The sequence below is a fragment of the Drosophila innubila genome, chromosome X (genome assembly GCF_004354385.1).
Source record: "Drosophila innubila isolate TH190305 chromosome X, UK_Dinn_1.0, whole genome shotgun sequence".
NCBI classification, from domain to species: domain Eukaryota; kingdom Metazoa; phylum Arthropoda; class Insecta; order Diptera; family Drosophilidae; genus Drosophila; species Drosophila innubila.
In genome coordinates this window covers 18,627,348-18,655,327 of record NC_047626.1, presented here as the reverse complement: position 1 = coordinate 18,655,327, position 27,980 = coordinate 18,627,348, and the positions used below count along the sequence as shown (strand labels likewise).

At 35.1% G+C, this 27,980-nt stretch overlaps 1 protein-coding gene across 1 annotated transcript; it reads left to right on the top strand.

The window, feature by feature from the left end:
* Nucleotide 1: 1 nt before the first annotated feature.
* LOC117781779 (serine/threonine-protein phosphatase 2B catalytic subunit 3-like) lies at nt 2–27,763 on the top strand. The gene is given in 4 exon segments (XM_034618612.1): nt 2–133; nt 25,580–27,218; nt 27,220–27,245; nt 27,248–27,763. Coding segments are annotated over 3 exon segments (1,800 nt in total). The 5' UTR covers nt 2–133; nt 25,580–25,803; the 3' UTR covers nt 27,607–27,763.
* The last annotated feature ends 217 nt before the right edge of the window (nt 27,764–27,980 follow it).

The following is a 27,980-nucleotide window of genomic DNA, read 5'->3' as shown; positions in this document are numbered from 1 at the left end:
ATAGTGTCTTCGATTGTTTTTGCAGCACTACTTTTGCGTTGATATTTCAGCCGGACGTGTTTTGCGGGAGCGCGTCAATTAACCGAATCAATTTACCGTGCGTCTGCGTCGTTGTAGCAATAATATTGAAAAGGTAAATTGCAAGCAGTCTTTTTTTTGCTGTTTTTTTTCATCTCCTGGAATTGTTGAAATTGTGCGTTAAATACAAAAAAGCCCACACACAAACACATACATATGTACATAAGAGGGGGCGACGACGCCAACGTTGTTGCGACGGCTCAGCAAGCAGAGAATTCTTAGCAGCCTCAAAGCTGAGCAACGGACTAGCAATAAACACCAATTGGACGCACATACACATATGCATACATACTGCGAAGTACATGTATGTATGTATAATTCCAATATGACTGAACTGAGACCTACTCTGTGCGTGCGTGTGTGTGTGCATAAAATGTAAATTTTTTTTTTCTGTTTTTTTTTGGCATATATATGTAAGTACGAATTTACATACACATTGTTTATTGCAGTATATACCTTAAACCAGAATATAAATAATAATAAAAGAAAATCGGCTCAATGACCGCGCTCTGTTGGCTTATGCATTCCTTTTTCATGTCGATTTTCCAATTGGCTAAAAGACAGCACACAGAAAACTAAAAGACACACGCGCCCCGAACGCCAAAAAAAAAGAAAAGAAACGAAAATGAAAATGAAAAAAGTGCATCGAGTGAGAAATAACAGTGTGTGCCCATTTCGTACTTACACACACATATTTATACACTCCTGTGTACATAAGAGCTATGTACATGCATAAATATGTAGGTATGTATGTATGTATTTATGCATACCATACATGCTGGTGGGTGTACAATGTTATTATTAAAAATTGTACATATTACTCATTATTATGCAGCTTTCGTTTCATATACATACATACATATATTTTTTCTTGTTCGCGTATGTGCAAAAACAACAAATCAAAAAGAGAGTGCAAAGTTGGAAAATAACTAAGGATGCTGAAAGAGCCGAAAGAGAGTCTCAAAAATAACAGTTAAATTCAACAAGAAGAAAAGCTTGCATATATATGTGTGTGCACGAGTATATACTCATATACATATACATCAGTGTGAAAGTGTATGTGCAAATAAGCAAGAGATTTTCAGTGAAAGAGAGCACGGAAATTACGGTGCTTGTGACTGTGACTATATATACATATATATATATATATATATAATATGTATTTGTGTGTGTGTGTGTGTGTGTGTGTGTGAGGGACAGGACACGAAGCAAAGCACAGGGCAACAACGAAAATTTTCATGCTGTTGAAGTTGGGGAGGATGAATGGGTGGTTGGGCGGTTGGGTGGGTGGTGAGCTGGTGGGGCAGAAAGTTTTTCAGCTGACGCTGTTTTCGCTGTTGTTGCGCAGTCGCTCACTCGTCGTACCGTGTGCTCGATTCGAAGTTTCGTTTGTCACAAAATACAAAAAAAAAGCATAACTCACAAACATAAAAACAACACACACATACAGAAAGTGTAAATAAAATAATATTTCATGAAAAAGAACAACAACAGCAAAAGAATGTCATCACTGACTCTGGTCGTCCTTGAGCGGTACAGCCTCGACTCCAAACTCCACCCAGGGCAGCCTACATATATATATGTGTATATGTGTGTGTGTGTGTGTGTGTGTGTATGTGTGTGTATGTATTTTCATGGACATCTGATCAAGGTTTTCATCCTCTTTTTTTTGTTGTGTTTGTTTTCAAGCAAAATCGAGACAAACATATAGCACAAATAGTAGACCCTTTAACCCGGTCCAAAATGCATTAGGTGTGCTGCACTTTTTATTATTATTGTATTTTTTGCATATTGTATATTTTCCTCTGGCACTAATCACTAATCCGACACACAATCGCTGGCCCCAATCATCGCATGCTGATGACCCGGTTAGCTAAATGGATTTTATAAATTGCGCGTAATATAAGCACGTACAATGTACACACATATTTACATGTGCATATATATATCTATACAGTATAACTTTCAACAAATTATTAAACCGTCAATTGCTTAACGTTTCTTGATCAAAACCACAATTTCAATATTCTCAAATTTAAATTGAACTTCAAAAATAATGGAATTATGGAATTAAAATATAAACTATCAAAAAAATAAAATTACAATTGTATTGATTCCGTATAATATCATTTTGAATTATTAATATGTAAACTTTCAAAACTACAATTGTATTCATTTCGTATAATATAACTTAAAAGTTTTTGAAAAAAATAATCAATCTTAAATGTTCTTAAATTCAAATTCATTCCGTGTGATATGGATTTTCAATTATAAATCGATTGATATTAAAGTTAATCAGAAGAAGTAAGTCAAATCGTTGAGATTATTGTGCTTAACAATTAATCAAAAATGAACTTTAATTTCTTATGGCATGATGTGAAGTCGTACAATCATCTGACTGACCAAACAACTTAAGATCATTATTGTTTGTTTACACATACATATGTAGAAGTGCTCAAAATTTGATATAAAGCAGCTATAAGCAATATCAAAGCACAACTTTTACTGTTTAATGTTTTTTTTTTTTTTTTCGTTAGAATCAATCAATTAAATTCTAATTTTATTCAACATGTTGGAAAGCCTTTAAAAGCTATTTGGAAACCGTAATAAAACATATTTTGTATTTGATCTATACATAATTAAAATGTATTTAAAATATCAAATAATTTACTTACTAGGCGATAATCATATCGTTGGTGTGAGAATCTTTCTTTAAGCTCTATTAGACCAACTTTCAATGCATAAATACATACATATGAATTTGTACTGATATTAGTAACATTTATTGATAATTATCAGTATTATAATTATTATAATTGCATTGAAACGTCATTAAAGTGGTCACATACACAGATTCATGAATAAGTGTAACTTTTGGGTATAGAATGTTACAAATGTCGTTGAAGGACATATTAATAATAGCCTGAAGTTCAATAAAAATTGATATTTGCTCGACTTTAATTGTAATTATCAATAGAGTCAAGATTCATTTTCATTACACTGTTGACATCTTTTGTTTCTGTCGTTGTCAAGTCTTAATATCAAAATACAATATGTCCAGAAATTTTTTTTGACAAGAAAAAAATATAAAATATTTGTTTCATTATTATTTTAAGGACTATAAGCAACTAAGATATAATATTAGATATCGAAGAAACTTCATATTGTTTTTGGAAAATAAAATACAGTTAGTCAATTAATTGTTTTTGATAATTTACGTATTGTTAATGCACCAAAGCGGTGTTAAAGCATTCACTGGAATTTGAGACGTGAAGTGATATCATAGTATGTGCTATAAAGATTACGGGTGTCCTTAAAATTGCACATAAATTGCGTATGGTGAGAAACCGTTTAGCAGCCTGCAGATATGAACATTATACGCGTACATACACAAGTTAATTATATGCATATTAATAACCACAATTAGCTATTTGCGCTCTTATGACAATTGCAGACACTAGCGGCAATTGTGAATGCACCTGCAGTTGATGCGTGAGAGAATGCAAAAAGAGGGAGCGTGTGAGTGCGAGAGCAGCAAATGAGAGAGAACAGCGAGAGCGTGAACTGTGTGGTGAGAGCGAAGTGAACGTGCGAAATAATTGAAAGCACGAATGAAAATAAAGCATAAATAGATTGAAAAAAGTAAAGCATGACACAACAACAACAACAACAACTACAGAAATTGCGAAACATCAAATACAATAGAGCACACAAAAATAACAATAACAATAACAACAACAAATTTCTACTGTTGCTTTTGTTTTAGTACTCACATTGCGCTAATAATAGCGGGAGCAACTACTACAACAACAACAGCAACTGCGACCAAAAACTAAAAGTACTGAATTTATTTCAGAAATATACGCATACCCCCACATGTACAAACAAAAATACATAGTACATAAGTAAGGAACGCAGTTCGTGTATATATGTATACATATGTATGTACACATGTATATGACTGTGATTTGTATCAATCTATAAAAATAAAATAATATAAAAATACACTTTCATACTCTATGTATGTACTTACTCATGTATATAAGTAAATTTTAAAATAAAATAAATGCAAAATTCTGCAGGCGCTGCTGCATTTGCTGTATGTACATATGTACATACATACATATGTATACATTTACATATACAACAGTTTCGGGTCAATTGACTTTTAGTGTTGCGTGCACCCATACAAACACAATCCAAAGAAAAAAAAGCTCACAAAAAGCAGCAGAAGCAGCCGCAGTCGCAGCAGCAACAGCCGCAACAGCGCCAGCAGGACTCTGCTTGCGTCGACTTCGAACGCAACAATTCGCCTTAGCTAAAGCAAGCCTAAGCTCACCACAAGCGCACACACAAATACATGCAAACACAGTGGCAATGGGGAGAAATGCGGGCGCTTGTGCTTTCGCGTCTTTTTCTACTCACCAAACCCCACACACATTCATTGGTCGGCACTTCGTCACCGCACAGTGGACTCAAAACCCTGTTTTTGCTTTAATTTGCGTATTTTTCCATTTTAAAACATAATTATAGTATTCATGTATAACGTTTTTCGCATTTTCATCAAAGGCTCTATAGATGTTGCATTTAGTTGTACACTTGTTTAATTTTAAATTATTTTGCTTTATATGTACTATATAGAGACACTTGGCAAATTAGAGTTTTCGAAATGGTGTACGAATAATTTGTAGGTCGATTCAATTTTTTTTTTATTTTCATTCATATTTTTATTCAAAATAAATAAATTTAAAAATAAAAATTATCTTTAATTGGAAAACCTGACCTATAGTACAATAGTCGTTGAAGTATATAAACTGAATGTAAATACGAAGAAATGTTGGTTTTACTGTACGTTAGTGTGTGTGTGTAAATATATGTATTTTTAAGGGAGTCGCATTTGAAGTGACCAAAAAGCTCTTTCTGTGTACAAACAAGATTATGCGATATGAAAATGCAACAGCTAAGTACTTATCGTATAACAAACATATGTATTTGTGCAAGGGCGTAGGCAAGGGGCAGGGAGGTTGGGCAATTCCCCCCGCACCATTGTAAATTCAGTTACGGCAGTCAACTTTGATTTCAATTTCGAAAATATGTTCGAAAAAAAGAAATTTCTGACATTCAAGCAACTCCACAATTTTCAACCTGTTGTTCTTTTCAAAATCAATTATTTTAAAAATCTTTAGATATTTTTGGTGTATGATGTACTATGAAAAAAAAGTATTTGGTCACCCTTTTGCACAAATTTGCCTACGTCCTTGTGTCTGAGTGTACGTATGTGTACGCTTTGGATGACATCAGCATCCCTTCATTTACAAGAGCCTAACTTAAGTGTTGTCCTGTTTTTGTCTTGTTGCTGTTTGTGCAGTTCACGTTTCTCTAAGAAAACCAGAAACGTGGCCGGCAGTTGCAATATAAACCTGAAAATCAAACCGAAACAAATATCGGTTTCGGTTATAGTACGTTCCAAAACAACAATTATGTTAAAAAGTTTCATTTCGGATTTGTCTTTTCAGTTCCGGTATCAGTACCGGTACGCACCGGTACAACACATCAACTTTTAAAGTGTTAAAATGTTTTTTCTATACTAATTTTGACTTATGAAATTGATTAAAATTCGAAACTTGAGACTTTCAATGTATTTTGTCGAGGAAAAACCTAAATAAATTTTTCAGTTATTTTTTAATATAAAGCAGAATAATACATATATGAAAATACAATATTAAAAATAGTACCAAAATTTTACTGGTACATTTCTTTCGGTTTTCGGGTGTTGAAAAATAATTTATTATGGTTACGGTTCCGGTTCCGGTACTTAATATGAAACGGTTAGTTTTGGTTAATGGTTTCAGTACCGCTTGCATTATTATTCCCTGATATAAACTATTAACATATGTACATTTACTGCTAAGTGTGTACATATGTACAATGTGTATGCACATGTACCACTAAATATTTGGGGCTTTTTTGCTGCTGTCACGATCCCAAACGCTGTGAGGAAAGAAGAAGACGACGCTGTGTTTTCATTTTTCTTTCTTTTGCAAGAGTTGTTTATGTTTGTTTTTGTTGTTGTTCTTGTTTTTGTGTGCCAGCAACAGTACACTCGGCACGCATTCACAACACCAACACTTATAACATCAGCAGCATAGTGTTGCCAAAATTTGAAGAGCTAAAATAGCTAATTTTGTCAAAAAAAAAAAATAGCTAAAAAGTTATTAAAAGTGCTACAAATATCCAATTTTTTATATTAAAATTGTAGCTCGAAAGTGCAGATTATGGGTTGATAAAATAAATTAAAAATATACTCATTTTTTAACAAAACTATATTTATTTGATTTCAACAACATTATCGACAGCATCTTTATGTTTGTCGGACTAAGAATATTTATTATACAAATTTATTATAAAGAAAGTAAGGATTTGAGAATTACTAAAGCAAAAGTTGAAATTTTCATATAAATATAATTTAGCCTTAAGCCTTTAAATTGGCCTTAACAAGCTGCGTTTGGCTTAAAAACTTTTTTTAACTCAGCCTTTCATCAAGGCAGTCTTAATATTTTCCATAACATAATCTTTTCTTTTAATATCAGAGTAGTTCACTTATTATATATTTTCTACAAAGAATATATTGGTTTTCTTAAATAAAATAAATAAAATAGCTAAAATGACAGCACTGAAGCAGCAGCAGCAGCAAAGCGTCGTCATAATGACCGACTAACTGACTGCTTATTTATGTATGTATGTATGTGTACATACATATGTAGTCTATGTATGTATTTGTGTGTGCGTGTGTTCGTACATGCGCCTCGGCAGGCTGCCAAGCCAGCGGTCAGGGTTGACTTTTGCAGGAGCCCAAACCAGGAATTCATTCGCTGGCCCAACACCTCCCTTCACTCCCTCTACCCATTCTTCTTCATCACACTCATTCTTTCTCTCTCTCTCTCTCTCTCTCACCACATCCTCGACTCGCAGTGTCATGCAAAAGCAACAGCAACAAAATTAAGTGCGCCGAGGCAAGCTTAGTTAAGCTCGAGCGCACCGCGTGCCTTTACTTCGTTTATATCCTTATTTGGTTTCTTACACTGAGAAGAAGTATGTACACGTACATACATAAATATTACAGATACATTCACATGTACATGTGAATTGATGTATGTATGTGTGCACTGTGAATCGATAAAGCATACTTATTTGGATTTTTGAATGCAACATGCTTTAAGATACACTTAGATATTTATTTGTATGTTCTCTTATAATACCTATGTACATATACATGCATAAATTTCTGTTAGAGTAAAACGGCTTCTTTCCTTGTGTGCGTGTCTTGGTTTGCTCACATACATGCAATACATACATACATACATAACCTCGCTCGCCTTGGCCACCCTGAAAAGCTCTGCTCTGTATTTGTACTGTCTGTATGTGTGCGTGTGTGTGTGTGTAAATGTGCGAGTTAGTTCAACTCGAGATTAGCTTCCGGTGGGGATACAAATCATCTCTCGGTTCGCTGCTCAAGTTATAAATATTAAATATTCAAAAGCGTCTATTTTGTTCCATTCCTTCATAACCGATACATACTCTCCTTTATTTTCTTCTTCTTTCGACAAATATCCATCCATCCATCCATCACCTACCCTTGGGTAACCAACATTTACTTTTGCTGCGTCCTTTCGCTTTCAGTTTGTGCTTTAAACAGCTGCTCAGCGCCTGATACTCCCCTTTTGCCCCTGTCCCGTCCCCTCCCCTCCTCTCTCCTGTCCCCATTCGTGTATGCTGTCATTCTCCCAAACATTGTGTATCTCGTTTCAGTTACTTTACGCATACAAAACACTGGCGGCCATAAAAACAGCAACAGTTTTGCAGTATTATACAAAAACCTTTTCTGTTTTTGTTTGAAAAAAAAAAAAAATAAAGTCCTGCTTACTCAAGTTTTATTTGCGTCTGCGCTACTTAATTCTATTTTTGTTGTTCTTTTTTTTTTTTAAGACGCAGACAAAGTTCAGCAAAAGTATTTTTTTTTGTGCGAGTTGATGCTGAAAGTTTTTCATTTTGGTGCTGTCGCTTGAATTTTGTATTTGCTTTTGTGCTGTGCCAGTTTTTGACACAGTTGCCACTTTATGAAAATATGTATCTTGTTCCAGATATTAGAGGAAAATGGGTCAGTTTCGAGATAAGAGTACAAACTTTTTATATGTAAATTTAATATTAACGTAATTTTTTCTTATTAAATTTACAAAAAGCATAAATTTAATAGAAAATACTTCTATATTTTAACTCTGTCTTAAACTTAAAACAACACAAAACAATTTTTTTTATTTGAAATTGTATATTTTAAAATTGAAATAGATAATATTAAACAAATTTTTTTAAAATACATGTATGTACATATAGTATATGTGTGTGAAGTGTCATAATTATGATTACAAAATAAAATTAAAAAGATATTAAAGTTCACTAACCATTAAAAAATGTACCATTTTGAAAAAAGAACTGATCCATTTTATCAACGAATGGAGAATTCACCATTTTGGGTACAAATGTGTCAGCCTCGATAACTTATCGAGTTGACTATACTTCTCTCTTTCTCTATTTTCTCTCGCAAAATCTTTAAGTGCACTTTGCTCGCTATAGCAGAAACAACTGTAAATACAAGTGCTTGGCATAAACTTTGACGTAACAAGTGTAAATTCTTTGATGTCGCTCTTGTTATGGCCATCACTGTAACGAATGCAAAAGCTGCGCTGCGGGCGCTTTATGTGCGTACAAATGGACTGTGCTTTGTTGTATTTGTTTTTGTTGTTGTTGTTGTAAGAGCGGTGAGTTTTATGCTTGTTACGTTCTGCGCTCCCCAACATGATTCACCTTGGCCCCTTCCCTCCCCCTCCCTCTGTCACTCACTCGCTTTGCTTTCTCAATGACATGTCCCAGTCTCCCTGATATGACAGTATGTGGATGTGTGTGTATCTTCTTTGTGTGTGTGATGCTGCATTTGGTTACGCACAACCTGGCAGCAGATTTAAATGTAACACGTTGTCTGCCATGTGCGTGTGTGTGCGCTTATCTGTGTGAGTGTGCATTTATGTACGAGATTGTTACAGTTTTAAATATGCATGTCCTTAGACTGATGAAGATTCATGCAGGAATTTAATAAAATTAATTTAATTAAGTTCAAATGACCTCGAATTGGGTACAATAGGTTTGAATAGTGCAAGTTACTGAAAGTGAGCATACAAGTATCAATAATCTTTTTACTATACAGGGATATTTTAGAAATGTAATCAACTAAACACCAACAAAATGTTTGGGTTTTTAGTTGTTTTTTTTTTAAAGATCGAAGATAGAAAAAATTCTTGAATCAGTTGAAGTCTTAATTTACTAGAAATGAGAACGTTAAATTTCTATATAAATTCGGAACTCGCGCCCGCTACGATTTTTCACAGCGAATACTCTAAGATCAAGTTCCTAAAACACGAAATCAAGATTTTCAAATATTTGAATTGTATCCAGAATAAGTCTTAAAATTCCTTAAAATGAAACGCAAATACTCTTTTACGTCAAAAAAAAAAAAATTGTCAATCTGTAGCTTGAAAGCCTTCAGCACCCAACTCATGATTTGAATAATTTTATTACATTTATTATAAAAATTGTACTTACCACTGACTACGGTTTTGAGACTTAAATCAAGTTTGAGTTGTTTTTAAATCAAAATCGAACGACTAAAATACTTAAATTTTCGAACTTCAAAAATCTTACTTGAAATAAGAATGAGATGCTTGACTTTAATTATTTCAATCTAATTATTTCAGTAAGAAATACATAATTTGTTCGCTGAGTGTACATCATATTCATATGTAAGTGTGTGTGGGTGTGTGTGTATGTTAAGCGTATCAGCTGTTCCTTACGTTAGTGTGTACATTGTTATTTTAAAGCATTTTACCTGTGCTTTAGTCTTAAGCTATTGCATCCCACACCATTCTGACTCATGCATAAATACACACATACACTCATGTATGTATATTTATATGTGTATGTGTGTATCTCGTACAGTGCTGCTGTTCACAATGTGTATGCTAATTGCCGTAGCTACAAGAACAACAAACGCATAAAACTGTGAAACACAAACCGAAATTAGGTCGCAATCGTCGCCATCTCTCTCCGCCTTCTCCTTTTCCTCATACTCCTTTCTCATATTCCTCCTCCCACTCCCTCCAAATTCGCCCCCATGGCACCTGCAGCGTCGGTTAAAATACAATTGCCAAAAATAATTTCACTGCGCGACCATTTTCTTGCAACTAGAAGAAAACAAAACAAAAAGAAAAGAAAAGTATAAAATAAAAAAAAATAAATACCGCACACACATAATGAAAAATCGCGTCAAGTGAAAAACTATTTGACTTATTGGAGCAGACAGCAGCGCAGTCGCAGCGCAGCCGCCAGAGTCCAAACTGTCACTCACTGAGAAACCAACAACAACAACGAGAACAGCACGCGATGCGCGAAAAGATAAAATACAAATTTTTTTTGAAATTCATTTGAAAATACTCGTATGCAAAAAGCAGCAACAACAACTATAATTCTATATGTACATAATAATTATAATTTTTATGGCACTCGCGGTAACTGTACACTCTGTTTGCAGCCTAACGTTAAAAATTGGCCAAACGTTGAACGAGTATTTTATGATATAGCGTGGATAAGCAACAGTGTTGCCAATAAAGCTATATTAACATTTAAACAAAGCTAGAAAAAGATCTGCAAGACAGCCGGATAAAATGCTATTATAGTTTTTTGGGTAGATTTTATATTGAAAGCAGACAAATGAGGCATAATGGCTTTGGGCAAAGGTATATAACAGGCATAAGAAGGTGCTATAACTCCGACCGTCTAAAGAATATATATATTTCCCTCAAAATCCAGTCAATTTAGCCCTGTCTGTCATTCCGCTTGTCTGAATAACAAGATCTCATAGACTCTAAATGGTAAATATAAATACAAAATATTTTTAAATAATTAAAAAAATGTTTACTAGTACAACATATACAATAGTAATTATGATTTGGAATTTGGAATATTTCCAGTAGTAACTTTAAAAATAGTTAGAATTCCTGCCACTATATCACAATATCACAATTTTGCGTGGATCGGCAGTCGGAAAAATCCAGAACTGGCGGAAAAAAAGATTAGTTGGCAACACTGTCAAGAAGGATGATTGTCTGTGTGTGTGTGTGGTGATGGGAGCGGTGGTGGGGGAGTGGAGCACTAGGGATTGCTGTCTGTTGGTGTTGGGTAAAAAACGAGCGAGCGAGATAATGAGAGAGGGATGGCAACCGAGTGAACCAAGAATTATGCCTTAAATTTCGAATTTTTATGTGTGTGCGTGCGAGTGTGTGTATGTGTGTGTATGCTGTGAGGCTTTTGGGTCGCGGGTGACATGTGCATGTGTTGTTATTGTTTTTTCTCTCTTAGCAACGGGATTTCATCGCCAACATCATCGTCATCATCATTATCAGCACAATCATTGTGAATTGCCTACACACGCTGCAATTAATCTATTATTATTTATTTTATTTTTACGGATACTCGTTCCGTCATATCCTTCGCCATTTAATTCTTATATCGATTTAAAATTTTCCATTTCATAAACTTGAGAAGTGTTTTTCAGGGGAAAAGCTTAAGCTTTTATTAACATACAGCATTCTCGTTTATGACTTAAGCAATTCGACAGAGTTTTGCAAAATTCAAATTTAAAAAGTGGAAATTTTTATAGAAAGAATATATATTGGATCTTCTTATATACCTCCTTTGTTATTTAATCAATTAGAAACTTTTCATTAGGAAATTAACGTAAAATCAGGGAATAACACCGGAACCGTTAACCGAAACTAACCGTTTCATTTTTAGTACCGGAACTGAAACCGTAACCGAATGAAAATTCTCTGCCAAAAACCGAATACCGAAACGTTTGTACCGGTACGGTTGTGGTAAAGTTGCTAGGTCAAAGAGTTGTCCAACTTCAAACTGTCATAACTTAATCAAAACTGAATAGATGTTCAAACGGAATGTCATTTTGATCATGATTTGGCCTCTTAATTTATTCTGTATTCAATTTTTGTTCATTTAGAAAAATTATTAATTTTCGACCAAGAATCGATTTAGATGGTAAGGGTCCCCCCTTTGAAATTTTGAAAATTCAAAATTTTAAATCTCAAGTTTTCACTTTTAATCAACTCCCTCTATCGTAATTAGTATAAAACAACACTTTAAACTAGGTTCTGAAACCTTTCATTTTTTTGTAAAAAATCATGTCAAATTGGATAAAAATTTTGACTTGTAAAGTGGGTAAATCCGCAGTCTGACCAACTTCAAACTGTCATAACTTGATCAAAAATAATCAGATTTTTAAGCGGAATGTCATTTTAATCATTATTTGGCATTTTAATTCATTCTGCATTTATATTTTATTAAATTATTAAAAAAAAATATTTTTTTCTAGATTCTACTAGATATTTTTTGTTGCTAAGGGTCCCCCCTTTGAAATTTCGAAAATTCAACATTTTATATCTCAAGTTTTCACTTTTAATCAACTCCTTATATCGTAATTAGTATCAAACAACACTTTAAACTAGATTCTGAAACCTTTCATTTTTTTGTAAAAATTCATGTAAAATTGAACAAAAATTTTGACTTGTAAAGTGGCTAAATTCGCAGTCTGACCAACTTCAAACTGTCATAACTTGATCAAAACTGAACCGATTTTCAAGCGGAATGTCATTTTGATAATGATTTGACCTCTAAATACATTCTGAATTTAAATATTTATAAATTCGTTAAAAAAGTTTTATATATATATATAGTTTTTCTTGACTTGACCAAAGTTAAATACAGTTTGAAAGCATACAATCTGTTTATTCACGTAAATATTTGAAACCATATTATTTTCAAAATCGAGAATAGATGAAAGATATTTTAACCTAAACCTAAGCCCGATATAATATATAAGTACATATTAAAGTATGTACCCAAATTGTATGTGTGTCCTTGAACATTTTCATATACACCGTACATTTTTGTTGTTGAATAAGTAGTTATTATTTTTTTCTTGTCGGGTTCTAGTTAGACGGTGTCAAAGGATTGCCCCGGAAAATTGGATCGGCAGTAAAATGCGTTTGCGTGTGGAGAATTTTTGTTTGTTTGTAGTTGTTATTGTTGTTAAGTCGCAACGCATTTCAAACTTAATTATTATAATTAATTGGCAAAAAAGCGACGCTGATGACAACAACAATAACAGCTGCCAAAAGCGAGACTAAAGCACAAAAAACGAAGCGAATACGCTTCGACACGCAACACGCGGCATGCCGCACAGTGGAGCAAATCCTTTTATAAACCGGCAACAAATTCAACAGGCTACTGAGGCGAAAAAATTATATTTTTTGCAGAAATACTGTATTCGAATGTTCAACTTTACTTTAAAGTACCAATATCTAATATGCTAATTATGAAGATCAAAGGTCTATGCCAACAAAAGCCGATAATTGGATAAGTAAAGTGAAATAGAAAATGTGCTGTAAATATGTAAAGTGCGTTTTAGAAAATTTCTGAATAATGCTTAGTGCCCAGGGGGATGGGGAACAGTTTATTTTGTGAGAGAAATCTGCTATAATGAGGTGAATTTCTTGGATTACACGTGTTCGCATATCTTATGATAATATCAAGAATTGCCACAATTTGTTATGTTTCTCAATTGAAAGCTTGAAAAATGTATGCGATGTCAACTTTTTCTTTTCAACTCTCATTTGTAGGGAGTTGCCACACCAGCGTAGTTTTTGAGGAATTGTGAAAAACAATGAGTATTGAATATAAGCAAATTTCTAAACATGTGTACTTATACTCACATTGTGTACTTTAAAAGTCTAAAATAAACACTTAAATTATTATTATTTGCACAGTTGCTGTTGTTTCAGTGGATCAAAAGTAAGCGGAACTTGGTGTCACAGTCCCCACAGTGCCACATGGTGCGCTTTTCTATGTGGCTTTCTAGAACGACGCGCCCAAGTTACCAAAGCAAACCCAAAGCCAAGCTGCCAACAAAGCCAAAGCCTGTACTCGCTTTAGCTGAATAATTTGCAATTTAAAACTGTTTTTTGCTAGCATGTCCTATGTGTGTGTGTGTGTGTGTGTGTTCATGTCGTTAGAGTGCAAAAGCCAAAACCGTTTGAGCCAACAAAAACACAAACAAAAAAAAATATAAAAGAAAAGGAAAAACAAAGCAACAGTTTCAATGAGATTTTAACAATGGCAACGAAATGTAAAAAGAAAAACTGAAATGAAATGTACATGTATAAAAAAAAGTCAACGACAACAATTGTTAAGATATCATTTACATTTCGATATGAAAAGGGAATTATGCAAATGCAAAAAAAAGTACCTACACTTATATAAATATCTTAAAATATCGTATTCATAAGATTGAAAGTCAGAATACTTGAGCAACAGAGCGTTAAAAATTGCAAATCATAAATTGCCTGTCATTTATCGATGTCCAAATCAGCAATAATATCCATAAATTTTTTTCAAATGAATACATATATCCATAGTTGCCGTTTTTGGTACATTTGTACATTACCAGAACAGGTACATCTTTGTCGTTCGTACAATGTACTAGGGTACATTCTTTGTTGACTTACTGAACTTTTATTTTAGAGTGGTTTGAGCAATTATATGTGAAAGAAAACCAAATAAATGAGTGTATTTTCAAAAGCGAGTTGGATGTCTACTACTTCATGTATCTTTCTTTTGCTCTGTGCTTTTTTAGTCCTAAGTCAGTTTATTGAGGGGACAACTCTTCTCCTTGAGCAACGAATCATCTGTCAGCTAACTTATCAAAATTTCCATTTGGAACTATGCAAATATTAAATGACTTCCGTGAACTTGATTTTTTAATTGGAATTCGAATTGGAATTGCATGGATAAATGCATGTGAGTGTGTGAATATTTTTAGGCAGGTGTGCATGCTATCTGCACAAGGTACATGATAGTGCCCTTTACCCATGAGCTTTTATATAATCTTTGCCATGTAATGGACAGACTGTAGCTTAAGTGATTTATCCATCGACTTGTATACCTTATATCTTAAGGAAGGAATCTTATGGATATTATTTAAATTTGCAAGCAAATTAATTCGTAAGAAATACCGCATAATACATGACTTTTTCTTAATTCAATAATGCATTTATTAAGATTTATACTGGAAACTAATGCTTAAAAAAACCGCACAAAAAAATAATATTTTTTCAATTTAAAATTCATTACTTCCAAAACTATTTATTGTACAAAATTAAATAATTAATAGATGTTGAATGATTAATAGATGGAACTCTGACTTCTCTGGTCCGCCACAAAAAATTTGTTGGGCAAGGTGACAAGTCATATATTTAACAGTTAAATCAATTCGTTCTAATTTGTTTTGAAACATAAATTAGGTAACATGAACATGAGAAATTGATTTAAGCTTTGACAGCACGTTAAATATGTTGTTTTGTTTGTCAGAAAGATGAGAGATTATGAACAAAATGTGTAATAAGTAATTGTAATTGCTACTTTTTATTCTCTTCTGCGCCTTTCATTCGATTTTAAGCAAATGTGTCGTTTCTCACGAATTTTTTAAGTATTTTTGAATTTAATTATTATCAAAGGTGAGCGCCAAATTAAATTTAAGACACTCAGTAAAGACTCAATATCGTTTGTATAAAATTTAATTTAACTTTAGTACTCCTATCATTATTCAAATTAATTTTTGTGAAAGATTGATCAGCTGATTTGACAAACTGTAAATATGCAAATAAATAAGTCTTAACTTGACTAAAAGAAAGCTAGCTAAGGGTTGCGTAGGTTAGGGTATATTGTAGTCGAGCATTTTTGTCAAAATAATTTTATACATATGCATATGTTTGTATGTACATTTGTAAATATGTTAAAGCATGCATAAAAATGTACGAATACACAAATATGGTCTTGTTCTCGCATGGTTCCGTTTCATTCCCAATGTATTAAATGGCACAACACACACACACACACACACACACGCACGCTCGCACACACAGATACAAACACACAGACAGACATACATATCTGCATTGTTTTCGAAATGCTAACAACAAGTGTGACTGCTGTTGCTGTAGTTGCCGTTGTTGTTATTGTTGTTTGCGCTTTTGTTAACAGACACTACCCGCCCACACACACACACACACACACACACACACACACATATACACATGCAGCAACTGTTGCTGTTGTTCGCGGTCGCCTTTTGTTCTTGCCATTGGCATTCGACTTCGACACACTTTTAATTAGTTTGCCACATTTCGCAAATAGTTGAATAACAAATACATTTTGCAATTTAATTAAGCGTTGCTCTTGTTGCTGCTGCTGCTGTTGTTGTTGTTGTTGCCCTTATTTATAGTAAATATTTAAAGTGTTTTACTATAACTTTGTTTTTAATAAGGGGTGTTCGAAAAAAAACAATCCAACCGAAAACCATCCGTTAACCCATACATTTTTGTTTGATTTTTGGTTGGTTTACATTTCCGGAACACCCGGAATAATTTTTACAATGGGATGGCAATGTCAGCAGTATTCAAAATTTTAAGCTCTATACCATATGACGATGAGCGCGTGACACGAACATACGCTTACGATTCAATAAATAATATCGATAAGAAAACAATACGGTTCAATAAATTATCTGTATATTAATAACATTTCTGAGTTTAACTTAAAACAGCCTAGCTCTGGCGTTTTATTTAACAAATCTAAAGGATATGCGAGATGATTCCATCCTAAAAGTGTGGTGGACTTTTTTTTTTATCTGATTTTAAGAGCGTGGCTATTTTTTCCACCAGTTTTGGAGTCTGCCTTTTATTAATTAAATGCTGCGTGGGTTCATAAAAGTTTGTATGCCATATTTGGATGATCTAGCTTTTATAGTCTTTGATCCCTGAACTCAAGGTGTTCAGGAGGACGCACATGTCTAAATGAATGCAATACGAGTCCCGAGTACAAAAAGAGTTTGAGGTGATTTGTCTATAACGCTTGCCAAGTAAACAGCCTTAACATTTAATTAGCTTTTCTTGCTTCGCCGCGGTCACAGTCGAAATTTAATGTCTTAGATATTCAACAACAAATTTGTGAAAATGCCGTGAAATATTTGCAATGTGTGTGTCGGTTCGGCATTGTTCTAATTGCACGCAAATCTGGCACACATATGTATGTAAGTATGTGTGTGTGACTGATATGTGTGTGTCTGTGTGTGTGTGTGTGTGCGGTGTGGTGTGGGTGAAACTGAAAACCGCAACGAAAAAACAACGTTTATGCCATGAAATTAACGATTTTTTTTATTTTCTTTTCTCATCATATTAGCAATTTAGTATCGCATCTAGTTGCTGTCATGCCACATTAATTAAATTTTTAAGTAAATTTCATTTTTATTAACCGTATTTAATGTTTGTAGACTCGTTAATTTTGCGGTCTGGCAACGTGCAGTCAATTTCATTAGAAATCCCCAAGATATTTAACATTTTGTTGCCTTTTCTAAAATTTAATTTAATTTTTCCTGGGTTGAAGGACATAAGTGAACTTAAAAGACTCGGATATGATTTGCTTATAGATTTGCACAACTATTGCTCCGGCTTTGAGTTCCGTTTCCGTTCAAAGATTGCAGGAATGGAAAATGTTTGCGGTTCAAATTTCCGGTAAATTATCAATTTAGTTACTAAGACTTTGCATTTTTTTAAATATAAGGAGACGGTGAATTTATTTTCCTATTTCACGAATTTGTTTTCAATTTCCATTTCACGCTCATCTCTATTAGCAAAGATTGAACTATTTCAAACGAATCGATAACAATTTAAATTCGATTACTATTAATTACAAATGACGTAACAGAATTCTTGCCCATTTATTTTAAGTATTGCTATTTTTTCCTAAACACACACAAGTATATAAGTTTGTCGTCGATTGGCATTTGATTATCGCAAAAATTGCATTTCATTTAATTTTCAAACCGGTTGTGAACCCTGTCCAGAAGGTGCACCACCTCCCCTTCACTCCAAGGGTTCCACAAATCTCATGTGATGGTCAAACGGCAAAACTGTTGCTCCGTTTGCTTTTATCATTATATTTTTTATGATTGCATTAAAATTTGTGTCAATAACTTTGAAAGAAAATGTACAAGTACTCGGGGTATGACAATTGTCAATGCATTTCCATTTTCATTTACGTTCTCATTCCCATTTCCATTTAATGGGTCGCCTGTGCTTAATTTGGCGCATCAGAAAACATTTTTATGCCCCTTTGGAGGATACTATAGTTTGTCACAGGACAATCTCCTATCCTATTCAAGTATGTATTTACTCGTACATGTATATTCATTAAAATTGGTACAGTTTACATGTGTGTATGGTACAGTACAAAGACTACTGCATACCTTTAGGCGATTGCGTTGCTTAAAAACTGAAAACTTTTATAAATGCCGTCATATTTATTTGATCTAGACGTGAATTATTACGATCGTTGATATTAATAAAAGGTAACATAAACCACAAAAATTATAATTCTTCGAGGGGGCTTGACACTTTTTTGATATCTAATGTTCCTAGGTTTTTTAGTAATTCGTGTACAGAATTTGGTTGCTCTAGCTCTTATAGTGTAAGAAGGCCAATTCGAAGAAACGGCGCGTAGTAAAGATTTTTAATCTATTTAGTATTCAGGATACGGCTTTAAGTATACAATTAAAAAAAAAAAAAAAATTTATTTGTTCAAAATCTCGATTTACGGCCATTCGATTATAATCGAATATTATCGATTAATTTTTTCGAAACCATTATAAGACTATAACCGGGGAATACATATGTGGATTACATTTCAAAGTTCTTCATTTTGTAAAGAGTTTTAGCTGGTAGAAACCCATGTAGGCAGCCATCACTGTACAGGCAGTGCATGACTAATGTGATGCAGAGCAACCCACAACTACACACAGTATTTAATGGGGCTGCCAGTTAGTGAACAGACGGCCACATACTGACTCCACAGACTGTTGCGTCGCGTCGATTGGCACAATTTTTATTTGAACGTGCGCTGGTCACGTTTCTGCTTTTGTTATACACATCGTAATACACATGAGATTTAATAACAAGTGCTGATGTAATTATCCCGACATGAGACCCACATATCGTAAATTGTAAGAACTGCACTCTGGGGAAATTCGCCAATCCATCCATACTCTCCCTCCTATTTCTAACCTCTAGTCAAATTCAGAGTTGACCTACAAATTTGAATTGTATTTTCAGTTAAATGTTTGCAAGAATTCACAACGGATAATATCGCGTATGCATAATTGCTTTTTAATTACCAACAAATGTACATACACACGCGTACATTGAAAATAGAAATAGAACATTTTAAAAAGAAAAATGAACAACAAAGTCTGCAGAAATAAATAAAAATAAAAAAAATCTGAGACTGCTAGACGAAGGCGATATTTACCATATACATCTCAGAAATAATATAAAACGTATTCACACTCATTCATGTCTTGTTGGCTTCGATCGCTAGATGGCGCCAGTAAAGGTTTTGTATAACTTTTGAATAACTTTTGTGTTAATGCTTTAAATTTAATGAAATTTGTTGTTAAACTAAATTTGAAAAATATATATTCAAATTTACTGGAAAAGGGAAAAAGTTAGAGGCTGTTTAAAAGAAATTAAAAGCTGTGAAATTCAAATAAGAGAAAATTTATAAAAAATCGAGTTTCTTACTATTAAAAAAAATAGTTTTCATTTGATCTCGATTAATTTAATAAACAAATAGTATAATAATATAAATTTTCAGCGCGCGATACTTTTTAAAATATTTGTAATATCAGTTTTTCTTATTTTTTGCCTTCACAACTTCAATTTCCTGGTGACAATTTTTTTTTTTACAAGTTTCCTAGTTTTGTGTTGTGGTTTTTTTTTTTAATTTTATTTGTATGCCTATTTTGTAACTTTGATTATTTTTTTGTCAAAATTCTAATAGGGAATCTGTATTATATCCCATTTTCGCATTTTTTTATAAGTAAAAAATTACCAAAGATTTTTTATTTGTATTTTAAAACCAACACTGTCCCCTTCGCGCGTCTCACCCTCAACCACACGCATATACTATATTGCTTGTATTGTTAGTGTTGTTTTTTGGTGTTGTTCTGTGGTCTTGGCCTTCCTGTATCGGTTCCATAGCATTGGCAACGTGTTGCGGCAGGAGGAATGCTGAAAATTTACTTAGCACAGCAGCAACAACAACAACAGCAACGATAATAACAACAAGTGCAAGGTGTACTCGAACCATGTGCCACTGCGATCGTGTAAACGCAAAAATATGCGCACAGCAATAAAAACTTAACAATGAGCAAACAAATGGAATATATGCATGGAAATGCCCATGTAGGCACTGATAAAATGTTGTTTTCACTTTGCTGCTGAAACTTGTTTAATAATTCAAATATCAGCACACACACACACACACACATACACAGGTAGAAATGGAAGACAGTGGGACATGTATATTTGCATACGCACGTTGCCAATTTGATGATGTCAAATTTATGGAGAAACTCTTAACCTTTTTTCAAGTTTGCAGTAATGTGTGTGTATGTAAAACATGTCTGTTAAAGAACAATAAGTTTTAGCTTTTCACACATTGCAGAGTTAAGCTAAATAAGCGCAAAAATAAAATAAAAGAAAAATTATCTTCGGCATATCGAAGATTTGATACCCTTGTAAAGCGCTGTAGTTTCTTTTTTTAACTTTTTAAAATACTAAGTAAAATTCGGTATTTATTTTAACAAAAAAAAATTTTAGAAAACAAAATGGATTTTCCTAAAAAAAATAAATTTTCTATCGATTGCTCCATATTTTTTTATTGCGAAGATGATAAGTGCAGTTATTTTGAAATAAAATGTAAAATTAAATTAAAACATTTCGAGCACTGTAATTTGGAAAAGTAATTTAAAATGACGAGTGTACGAATAAATGATGTGCTGAGTGTAGATCTAATCTATAGTTTCTATAGTATAGATAAGAAAGCGTCGATTTGAGAAAGTAGCAAAATAAAATCAACAATTTTTTGATAATTAAAGATTTTGATGATATCATCTAGTCGAGAATGTTAATTGTTTTAGTTTTCTATATAATTGTAAATACAGACACGTACTGCATATATATGAATTTTTTGATATCGATATAAGAATTCTCAGACATTTTTTTTTTTTTTGAAGAGATTTCGATGACGAACTAGTTGAACTAGTATTATTGCTTTTATAATTAGTAGTTTGAAAATTATTTATTGACGACATTTGGCACGAATTCTTAACCAGTTTTCTCAAGCGAACTTGAACCAGTTTGCAGCCGGGCTTGCGTTGGTTTAGAACCCAGATAAAACCGGTTCTATACCATCATGACATGACAGCGAAGATATAAAAAAAAAAACATAATCCAAATTATCGTGTCAAACAATAATTAATAAGATGTGACATCGAAAGCATGCCTGTCGGGTAATATTGTTTTAATTCAATATTTATTAATTATTGCATAAAGTCTAAAGTGCTTTGCTAAGTGGTTTGAAAACTGGATTAAACTTAAACAAACAAATAAACAATGCAATTATTTTAATGCGCCATTAAAAAATACCAATTTAAAACTGAAGTGCAGGAAAACGTGCATTCAACTTAATATGCACTTTTTGTATGCCAACAAGCACTTTAAGCTTTGTATTGAGCTTTAACGGTTTCCTCTCATTTGCATTTAGAGGCACTCACACACATGCACAGACACGCACATGAGAACGCTTGATTAACACGCGTGCGTAATTCTAAAACTCACCTCTAAGGTGACAATAACGTTGGTGAAGGTAGAGATGAGGTAAATAGGATGGGCTAGGGTGGGCTAGGGTGGTGTGTTGGCATTTACTAAAGTTGCAACAGTTTGTCAAATGGTTTATGCATTTTACTCGTTAAACTGGCTATTAAGAATGTGTACTTGTCAATGATTCGATTACACTGTGATAGTTTTTTTTTTTTAAGACGATTGGTTTCTTAATATTTTGGGTCCAAGAAATCCAACTGCATCATTACCTTTCTGAGTTACAACCATAATTTTAACAAATTATTTAACTTTGCTGAAGAAAGTTTACCAAAAAAAAAAATAAAATAAGAGAAACAAAGCTTCAAACAAAAACAAAAAAAAATACATTTTTTAACTCAAAAAATGATACAGCTGCTTTTCTAGGACTCAAAATATGATAAAACCGTTGAGCCCGGTCATATCTTTTTTTTGATGGAAAGATAAATATCGCAGTTTTATAAATCCGCTCATATACATGCATACATATCTGCATATAAAACTACCGATGTACATACATATGCAGACATATTCGAATGAACCATTAAAATTTAAATTGCTGCGCGACGAAACCGCAACAAAGCAACAACAAACAATAGCCAAAGCGACCTAGTTGTATACATATAATACATACATACATATATGTACATACATATGTTTGTATTTGCAATTAAGTGGGCGGCGCTCTTTATTTTTGTGTTTACAAATACGTGTATACCAATTAATGGATTTGTGCAGGTATTGTAATAAGCATGAATAAGCTTTATTGTTTATGTTATTACGATTCTCCATCTGTGTGAGATGCAGTCCAGCTGTAAAGTGGCTGTTAAATTTGGGACGATGTCTGTTCGTCCGCAGGAACACCTAGATCTCACAGTTGACAAGTTAAAAATACTCCTATTTTATCCAGTTTGTTTTAGAATTTAACCACCCCTGTAAAAAGATAAAATCGAATAATAGAGGAAGCTAATGCGTAAAGATTTGTCACATGAAATTAGTATTTTTGTTATTATCTAACAGAATATAATTTTATAAAAATTTACTATAATTTTTTTTTTTTATTAATTTGATTAAATGTTGGTTAGTGTATGTTAACTTTTCTTTTATCATTTTGAGAGTAAACGGTGTCCATTTAATTTAGCCGCTGTACAAATTTAAGTATGTATTTAATTTATGGTTGTGGGTATCAAGCATATAACTGTCGAGTGGCCTGGACTGTAGTCCTTGCACACCTCACCGCGAGCGAAACGAGCACGGCGGAGCCCCCTTGTTGATAATTGAATCGATCGGTTATAAAGATACGGGTAATGAGCAACTAACAGTCGAGCACCGCGACTTACCTGCTTTTATAAGACTTTTTCTGCACTGCTTGTCAGAGAGAGAGAGAGAGAGAGAGAGGGCAAGAGAGAGTATACTTACATGCAGAGAGACTGACTACGTCACATGCCGGTCAGCAAGCCGTCAGTCATCGGCATTGCTTGTGTTTAGGCATGTCTGCGGAATATACACACGCACACATATATATTTTTATATCTATATATGTGAGTCTGCCTGTATATTGTACAATCAAAGGCAGGCAGTGAATATATTCAGTGTCTTTGCTTGGGTATAACTGACTGCAGTGATTGGCATTTGTAGCGTATTATTTATTCAGGCAACGTTGATTGTTATTTTTATTTCTCTGCAATCTGTGCACACATTAACAATTGTGCAGCGTGGACACTACATATTTATGCATGTGTATTGCTTAAATATTTATAACGAAACTGCGAAAATAGTGCCAAAAAGCAGAGCAGCAAGTGCAACCAGATAACTGTCTGCAGGATGCCAATAATTTAAATACCAAAATAGGATAATGAACAACTAAAGAAAATTTACACCAAATATGATATATGACGAGTAAAGAAATGTCGTAATATGTACATTTATGTTCCTATGGGAAAGATAAAAATATTTTTTATTATAAAAAGTAAAGAAATGCGTATATACATTTGTACTCTCAAAAATGAGATCTAAAATAAATATAAACACCCTTATGAAGGAAAAGCAATGCGGGCGCCTAAATGTATGCAGTAATTTTTATTCAAAAATTACATATTTTGTTGTACGTTTCGACAATTTAGAAGAAAACGGCATTACAGATTTTGTATCAAACTTATGTTTATGGTAACTATTTAAATTCCATACTCTTTGGTATGCGCCACAAATCTGGCAAAATTCGGGTTTACAAGATTTTGGCTTTAAAAATAAGTTTGGTTCAACTTCTTTTTACTTATTTTTTAATTTTTTTTTTTTGTAAACAATGTTGCCATAAAAGTATATATATTCATTCACCTACAATTACATTGACCGTTATACTAGTGTGTTGCAGCAATAACAAATACTTGTTTGTTGCAGACAGATGTTTTTTAAATTTTATTTTCATAATGTGAAAAGTTATTTTTCGGTAGAAAAATGCTGAACCGTTTAGCGCAACGTGCGAAAAGCCACAGAATAGTTGCTGTGTCATAAAACTTAATATTAGAATTATTGAGGTTTGTATAGGTTTTTTTTATGTGATAGCTGCAATTACATTGGGTGGTGGGAATTGGAAGTGGAGGAATGATAATTCTGTTTGACGTGAAATTGAATTGCAATCAAAAAAAAGCATTTTGATTGGTTTTGAATGCCTGACATTCAACTGTGAATGGACAAGTAGACATGCCTGACATACGAGGGTGGGCTGATAAGTTATCGATCTAAGTAGAAAAAGTCTACTTTTTAAATGAAAATAAATTATCTTTCAACTTATTATTTTCAATTTATTTGACCATACTACAGCTTTTATATACTTAACAAATAAAGAGTTCCTAAAAATGGTTAATTTTTCAAAGATAAACTCTTTATTTAAGTGCAACAATTTTGATTTTACTTTTAAAGTGCTTAATAAAAACTCTAATATATAAACAAAATTTTTATTATTATTATTATCTTAAAAACTGTGGGTGTGCTGGTTTTTCGCGATTTGTGGGGGTGAAATGGGGCGGAGCTTAAATTTTAAACAAACTTGATCTGCGTGGGACTTATAGAAATCTTTGTGCCAAATTTGGTTACCCTATCTCTTATAGTCTCTGAGATCCTTGTGTTTATACAGACGGACGGACGTTTTTCGCGATTTACGGGGGCGGAAGGGGGCGTTTTAAAAAATTTAAAACAAACTACCTGCGTGGGGTCTATAGAAATCTGTGTGCCAAATTTGGTATCTCTATCTCTAATAGTCTCTGAGATCTAGGCGCTCACACGGACGGACAGACGGACAGTCGGACAGACGGACAGACTCACATGGCTATATCGACTCGGCTGTTGATGCTGATCAAGAATATATATATACTTTATAGAGTCGGAGTTGCCTCCTTCTCCCTGTTACATAGATTTCAACGAACACAATATACCCTTTTATTTATTTTTTAAGTAACGGGTATAATGAAAGCAGTATTGTTTTGCGATTTAGACTTATAAATCGTACATATGTGGACATATGAATAAGTGCAATCAAATAACTGACTCATTTTTATTGCTTATGTTAATTGCAGGCTATCGATCGTTTAAGAAACGCAAGGACGACGAGGACGACAGCTGTTAGACGTTAGACGTTAAGGCTAACAACACCACACCGAGAAGAGAGCACAGTAATTCCGTCGTAGATTACAGAGGAGCCTCCTTTGTGTGTGCGTGTGTGTGTGTGCGGCGTGTGTGTGTGTGTGGCGAGTGACGTGTGGAGGTGTCTGTCGCATTGACAGAGTCAAAGTCAATCAAAATGTCTTCGCCATTAGCACAGAACAACAACAGCAGCAGCAACAGCAGCCAATCGCCGTCGCAGTCAGCAGCGACGGCAGCAGCGCAGCAGCAGCAAAATCAAAAGCCAAATTCTGCTGTCGCTGGCAGCGTTAATAACACACATGATAAGAATGCAGGTGGAACGACGGGGACGACTGCGGCAGCATCAACAACTGCAGCTGGCGGAGGAGCTGGTGCTGGTGCAGGAGCTGGGGCAGGAGCTGGAGGTGGTGGCGCCACAACTGGCGGTGCACCACAAAGTCCCACAAAACGCAGCACAATATCCACAAAGGAGCGTGTGATCGATAGCGTACCCTTTCCACCCAGCCGCAAATTGACCATCGCCGATGTGTTCGATGCACGCACCGGTAAGCCACAGCACGACGTACTTAAGCAGCACTTCATCCTGGAGGGACGCATCGAGGAGAGCGCCGCATTGCGGATCATCCAAGAGGGCGCCGCCTTGTTGCGGCAGGAGAAGACAATGATCGATATTGAGGCGCCGGTGACCGTCTGTGGGGACATCCATGGACAGTTCTATGATCTGATGAAACTGTTTGAGATCGGTGGATCACCGGCAACGACAAAATATCTGTTCCTTGGCGATTATGTGGACCGAGGCTATTTCAGCATTGAGTGCGTCCTGTATTTGTGGTCGCTGAAAATCACGTATCCGCAGACGCTGTTCCTGCTGCGGGGCAACCACGAGTGCCGCCATTTGACCGAGTACTTCACCTTCAAGCAGGAGTGCAAGATCAAGTACTCGGAACGCGTCTATGACGCGTGCATGGATGCGTTTGACTGCCTGCCGCTGGCGGCTTTAATGAACCAGCAGTTCCTCTGCGTCCACGGCGGTTTGTCGCCCGAGATCCACGAGCTGGAGGACATCAGGCGATTGGATCGGTTCAAGGAGCCGCCCGCCTTCGGCCCCATGTGCGACCTGCTGTGGTCCGATCCGCTCGAGGACTTTGGCAACGAGAAGAACACGGACTTCTACACGCACAACTCGGTGCGCGGCTGTTCGTATTTCTACAGCTACGCCGCCTGCTGCGATTTCCTGCAGAACAACAATCTGCTGTCGATCATCCGGGCGCACGAGGCGCAGGACGCCGGCTACCGCATGTACCGCAAGAGCCAGACGACCGGTTTCCCCTCGCTGATCACCATCTTCTCGGCGCCCAACTATCTCGACGTGTACAACAACAAGGCGGCTGTGCTCAAGTACGAGAACAACGTGATGAACATCCGTCAGTTCAATTGCTCGCCGCATCCCTACTGGCTTCCCAACTTCATGGACGTGTTCACCTGGTCGCTGCCCTTTGTCGGCGAGAAGGTCACCGAGATGCTCGTCAACGTGCTGAACATCTGCTCCGATGACGAGCTCATGACCGAGGAGAGAGGAGCCGCTATCGGATGACGAGGCGGCCTGCGCAAGGAAGTCATACGCAACAAGATCCGGGCCATTGGCAAAATGGCGCGCGTCTTCTCAGTGCTGCGCGAGGAGTCGGAGTCAGTGCTGCAGCTTAAGGGGCTGACGCCAACGGGCGCTTTACCCCTGGGCGCCTTATCCGGCGGCAAGCAGTCCCTCAAGAATGCCATGCAGGGCTTCTCGCCCAATCACAAGATTACCTCGTTCGCGGAGGCCAAGGGACTCGATGCGGTCAACGAACGGATGCCGCCACGTCGCGATGCGACGCCATCTCCGGCGGAGGAGGGCCAGAAAACACTGTCAGCGGCGGCAGCAGCAGCGGCCAATGCGAATGCAAATTCAATCAATGGATAATCAGTAGATGAATATGAATAAGATGAAGAGGAGAAGGTCAAGAAGAGCAGCAGCAGCAGCAGCAGCGCAGTTGCAGAGCAGTTGCAGCAGCAAAGTCAGTTTTAGAAGTCGACAGTTAAGTAAAAAGCAAATGGTGAAGCAGTGCGTGCGAGTGGGAGGGAGAAAGAAAATCAAATAGATATATAGAAACAGTGTTAAGCAGCGGCAACAGCGCGTCAGCGTCACATACCCATACATACACATGCAAACTGCTTGCAAGCAGTCATACACTCACACTCACACACACATACACAGCGTCGTCAGAAGAAGAAGAAGAAGAATGTGGAATAGAAGAATGATGGATAAATATTTGATGTTGTTTATGAAGAAGAAGA